The following is a 6129-nucleotide window of genomic DNA, read 5'->3' as shown; positions in this document are numbered from 1 at the left end:
CAATTTTACAATTTTGAAGCCTCATCTACCAAGGATGATTCTGACCAAGTTTGAAAAAAATCCATCCACTGGTTCTTGAGAAGAAGTTGAAAATGTAAAAGTTTACGCACGACGCACGACGGACGACGGACGACGACGGACGAAAAGCGATTGGAATAGGTCACTTGAGCAAAGCTCAGGTGACCTAAAAAGTTTGACTGACTTTTACAGTCTTGCCATCAGCAAGTGACACTATCTCATGAATGTTAGAATTAATGCACAAACTTACCCGGAACGTCTTGCATGGATCTCAAAATTTGAGGTACATATCTATGGTATACCATATTTTTCTACTCTTTTTAAATATGACCTCAATTTAATTCTTATTTGTTTAACGAGGATTACAAACAAAGGCTATGAGTCTCTCTCGTATGACCTTAGTTTGTGTATTCATCAAATATATTATTTCTATATTTATTGCTGCATTTGCATTGACTATTTCATATTTCTACCCATGTAAGAGGTGGGAGAAAACGAGTCAGTCGTTATGTAGGTATGTGGCATATTGATGTTCTAACCTAAAGTGCAGAATATGTTGTTGGAACCTCGGCAAAGTCTCAGTTCTGACCAAAACTCTACACCCTCTAGTTGAATTGGCATAGTCCACAGACCTACATATGATAGACTCTATTAATCACAGATATGTCTAAATCAACTTGCATGACACTTACTCCATCCATGGCAGCTTCTATACCCATTTAAATGAAATTCTATGCATGAACATGCATACATTGCCAAAAAGTGTCCTAAATGAACAACATATTTCACACGTCAGGGAATTGATACCAGCCCCTTGCATGATAAAAACCTATCTTGCTATATAATACTGATGTATCACAGGCTGTTGTTTAATATGAAAAAACAAACAAAACCTGTACTGAAAACTTACTAATTAGCTCTCCATCAACCAGATACAAGTGTGTATGGTACAGCAAAGTGCTCAACAACTTTAAAGTAGAATGTTTAGGGGTGATTAAGTATAGATGTCAGAATATTGATGTTATTACAGGTAACTGTAATTCATACTAGTCTTGTGAAAAATAGTATCACTATTGAGATGCAGTATGTATAGATACATTTCTCATTACAGACCATAAATATTGTGGCTGTTTCAATCTCCTTTCACTACTGAACATTTATATCTGACCCCAACTCTTGAAACTGTCCCCATTTAACATCATAATGTTTGTTCAATTCCAAATTTTATCTGATACATAATTGTTTGAAAGCACCTGCCATTACCAACACAGCTTCGGATTAATCATCAGTAATCTGGACAAGAAAACTGAATGAAACTTCAGCAAGCATCAATTAAATACTGTAACATATTTCAGCTATATAAACTTCTTTCTCATAGACCAGATTTTAAAGGCAACAATGATGGAAATAGTTTCTTTTTTTTACCCTTAACTCACAAGCCTTTTCCTTCAATTTATTCAGTAAGGTATGTGTAATTTACAGAGAATTATATTTTAAGTTACGGTATTTGAGGATCTATTGCGGTATGACTAATAGAGGATGTTATCACTTGGTTTGATATCTCCATGGTAACAGCTGTAGCTGTTATATCTGTTATGTTATGAGCTATTTCCTCATTCACAAGATCTGAGTGTAAAAAATCACTGTGGTACACGATCTCCTCCCGGCCGTGTGGATCCTGAAAGTCAGTGGTCATAGACACCATCATTTGAGGCTGGGCGACCACTACTACATTAGCAGAGCCGTGTTCTGCCAGGTTTTCATCCACCATGGTTCCCACATTGGCTGCAGCATCGCTGGACTGGAACACTTCTGGAAGAACACCGGATAACTAGGTCATTAATAGTAATACTGTATACTTGTCTAAATACATCACTATAATGGCATATTTCTGCCTACAACTTACCTCTGTTGAATTGATTTTAAAATATATCAACATAACATGCAATAATGTCGATATAATTTATGGATATGGTGCAATGTTTAAATTCTGTAGGTAACCTGGCTTTTGATAGTGTTAACTTAATGCTCAGATGTGACATGGACCTATTTATCCAAACAGAACAAGAATACTTGACCAATATTTTTCCAAAATATTATCATGTGATGTACTAAAATCTTTATAAGTAGGTTTACGTAAGATTAAGCCTCGTTTTAGGTTTAGTGTATCAGCAACTAAACTAGATTTATAAGTGGCAAGTGGATATCACACCTGAGCTAAGCATTGATATGACAAATAGCAAAGTGGCCTACTTACAAGATTAATATCTCAGCAAAATTATCTTGGAAAATGCAGTCATATGTCAATGTAATTTATAAATTGTGTTGACATAAGCTGAGAATATGTCGATTATTTTATGATTGTATGAAACCCTGTTGCTTAGACATTATGATTGTATGAAACCCAGTTGCTGGAACATTATGATTGTATGAAACCCAGTTGCTGGAACATTATGATTTTATGAAACCCTGTTGCTTCGACATTATGATTGTATGAAACCCTGTTGCTTAAGACATTATGATTTTATGAAACCCTGCTGCTTGGACATTCTGATTGTATGAAACCCTGTTGCTTGGACATTATGATTGTATGAAACCCTGTTGCTTAGGCATTATGATTGTATGAAACCCTGTTGCTTAGACATTATGATTGCATGAAACCCTGTTGCTTGGACATTATGATTGTATGAAACCCTGTTGCTTGGACATTATGATTGTATGAAACCTTGTTATATGCATTACAATATCCTTACATTTACAATAAAGGAAATTCTGTTTCATCTTTCTGTGTGGTATCTTTCAGTTCATGATACATTTTAAACAAACTGATTATCAAATAGTGGAACAGCCATTTTGTGAGAAGAAGGATGTGTTTTACATTGTTACCATTGCTGTAAGTTGACCAAAAGATTAAATTTCATGTCATGACATGTTTAGTTTCCCCATTGACATTTTTACCTTCACTTAGAAGCATTTCATTGGCTATTGGTGGAAACTTTTCATCATGGTCTGCTGTCTGTGTTGTCACGGTAACTATATGATCACTCACTCCTTGAGAAAACACAACTTGTAGGTCTATATGGAGAGAAATAGAGATTTTCAAAATCAAACAATTTTAATACATAATTTTGTATAAAATTATTTAATGATTTAGTGTAATAGTAGAAGATCTCATCATTGCTACAGATGTATGGAAGATCTGTCTTGGTACAGAATTATTATCTCCCGATGACATTGTAGATTGCTCAGTCTCTGACCTGTTACTTATGATGAGATTTAGAATAGAAGGATTGCCTCCCCTGTGACTTTCCTTATCATGTTAATAACTGGGCTAAGAATTGATGACTTTATAACTTAGGCTTTAGTACAGAACTAACTCCATACCTTGATATTGTAACAGATCCTCCTGGCCATTGTGGAGAACCACAACATTCTTGTCTGAGTCTTTGGTGCTTTGTTCACTCGTCTTCACCTCCTCCCCAATTCTTTCCTCCTCTTCCTCAACATCCTCTTCCTCCTCTGCTAGCAGGTGCTTCTTCATATGTATTGTACGACTGCCACTCTGGGTAAAACAACGGCCACATTCCTCACACTTAAAAGGTTTTTCACCTGCAATTATAAACAGTCAAGACATTGAATACTTATATATACATGTACCATATAAACCATACAAACACTTTATTTACCTTTACATTGCAAAAAAAACATATTTACTATGCCTTCACTTTTTGGCTCTCAAAATTTTGCAAATATTTCTACAAAGATAATATTAACAGACAACATTTCAGACTACTTGTTTATTTTAAATTAATGAAAAACTGAACAGGATAGATACATGTACTAGAATCTAGGGTAGGTAGGGAAAAGAGAAACACAGATTATTTTTTGGCCTTATCCAACATAGTACATATATATCTAGTGCTTGTCATGTAAAATAGGTATCTGATATAAAAGTAATGTCTTTAGTTCCACACTTCAGACAGACAAAATGAAAAATAAGGACATTAGTCTTTAGTTCAAAACTTCAGAAAGACAATATGAAAAATAAGTGATATTTACTTATTCATGAGTATATCAATATTAGGTATAAGTGATATTTACTTATTCATGAGTATATCAATATTAGGTATAAGTGATATTTACTTATTCATGAGTATATCAATATTAGGTATAAGTGATATTTACTTATTCATGAGTATATCAATATTAGGTATAAGTGATATTTACTTATTCATGAGTATATCAATATTAGGTATAAGTGATATTTACTTATTCATGAGTATATCAATATTAGGTATAAGTGATATTTACTTATTCATGAGTATATCAATATTAGGTATAAGTGATATTTACTTATTCATGAGTATATCAATATTAGGTATAAGTGATATTTACTTATTCATGAGTATATCAATATTAGGTATAAGTGATATTTACTTATTCATGAGTATATCAATATTAGGTATAAGTGATATTTACTTATTCATGAGTATATCAATATTAGGTATAAGTGATATTTACTTATTCATGAGTATATCAATATTAGGTATAAGTGATATTTACTTATTCATGAGTATATCAATATTAGGTATAAGTGATATTTACTTATTCATGAGTATATCAATATTAGGTATAAGTGATATTTACTTATTCATGAGTATATCAATATTAGGTATAAGTGACATTATTTTAAGTACTGGTGGATGATTTTTTTTTTTTCGTATTGCCTACCAGTGTGAGTGAGCATGTGTTTACGAAGACTGGAATACTCCGCAAATCTCTTCTCACATTTTTCTTTGGAACAAACATATGGCCGCTCACCTGAATTTTAAAAACATAATAAGATATTATAAATGCAAACATCTTTATTTTTCAATACTTGCGAAAGAAGTCAAAATTATAAATATTATAATGCTTTATTCACTACTGCAGCATACACTGAAACTGCCTCAGTAGCTGTGATCGCTAATGCGTACAGTTAATTCTTCTGTGTGCAATCAGCCGTGAGCTTCAGACCACTCACTGAGAATTTTGGTTCGATCTCCAGCAGTGGCAGAAGAAGAGAGTGATGTCTAATATAGAATTAGTTGTTATCCCTCCGATGGCGCGGTGGTTTCCCCCCGTGGGTCTTCCTCCATCATGAAAACAACATTTGTTCCCTTAGCAACATCATAATAAAAGCTCTACAGAGCTCATGTTTGTTGTTGACAATGTACACAAAGTTAAATAAAGATTATTATGACAGCACCAACTTTAATCTTATCAGAGCTAAAAGTTCAAGTGTGTGATTGCATTCTACACTGCTGTAAATACAATATCTTAAACACAGTTGACCCTTATTGGTCTTGTCACTTGAATTCATAAATGCAATGTCAAGAATAATTAAACCATATCATTGAGATTTTGTATAAAAGATATTCTACAATACTATGTACCAGAGTGGATCCTCTTATGGTTCTTGAGATTGCCTGCTGTTGAGAATTCTTTATCACACTCATCACAGGTGAATGGTTTCTCCCCCGTGTGGACCCTGGTGTGGACCTTCAGTCTCTGAGCGGTGTAAAACTTTTTCTCACACATGTTGCATGAAAAGTTCCTTGTAGACCTGGAGGAAAGAAACACTTCTGTTCCCAAAAAGTCTCAAAAGTATAACAAGTAATTGTCAGGTTTTTGTTTGAATACCAAAGTATGCTTGGGTCAACACCTGTCTATGATTCTGGTTTCCATTTGTATATGAACCTACATATAGGTAGCAGAGTACAGTAGAAATGGCTTGACCCTTAAAATAAAGGGCATGTCTCGGATAAACATGGATAGCGGATTCATCCTGCACAACACACCTACATATATATATATATATTTATAAACTACATTTTGAATAGTTTTTTTTTTAGAAGAATGATAGTTTTTTCAAAAAGTGATTTCCCCAGATTTGGAACTTGTGAAAACCATGGTTACCACATCAAAAAACAAAAAACACCAAAATATGCAAAATATCATGATTTTTAACCCAAAATTTGACCCCCGCAAGTAGATTTTTTTCTCTTAAAACCTGTCTGAAATTAAATATCGCCTATTCGGTAACAGAAATACTCACGTTTTAGCATAGGT

The 6129-nt window shown here is 33.6% G+C and overlaps 1 protein-coding gene across 1 annotated transcript in view; it reads right to left on the bottom strand.

Annotated features, from left to right (window-relative positions):
* Nucleotides 1–131: 131 nt before the first annotated feature.
* Nucleotides 132–6129, bottom strand: part of LOC110456703 (myoneurin-like) — a 16947-nt gene continuing 10949 nt past the window's right edge. The window contains exons 4-8 of the mRNA XM_021507588.1: nucleotides 5454–5623; nucleotides 4750–4839; nucleotides 3403–3627; nucleotides 2977–3093; nucleotides 132–1830 (exon numbers count right to left, since the gene is read on the bottom strand). Coding sequence (XP_021363263.1) covers nucleotides 1517–1830; nucleotides 2977–3093; nucleotides 3403–3627; nucleotides 4750–4839; nucleotides 5454–5623 — 916 coding nt within the window. The 3' untranslated portion in view covers nucleotides 132–1516. The remainder of the gene's footprint in view (nucleotides 1831–2976; nucleotides 3094–3402; nucleotides 3628–4749; nucleotides 4840–5453; nucleotides 5624–6129) is intronic.

The sequence above is a fragment of the Mizuhopecten yessoensis genome, unplaced genomic scaffold, assembly GCF_002113885.1.
Source record: "Mizuhopecten yessoensis strain PY_sf001 unplaced genomic scaffold, ASM211388v2 scaffold8833, whole genome shotgun sequence".
In the NCBI taxonomy this organism is placed as follows: Eukaryota; Metazoa; Mollusca; class Bivalvia; order Pectinida; family Pectinidae; genus Mizuhopecten; species Mizuhopecten yessoensis.
The sequence above is the reverse complement of the archived record's forward strand: the minus strand, read 5'-3'. Positions and strand labels throughout refer to the sequence as shown.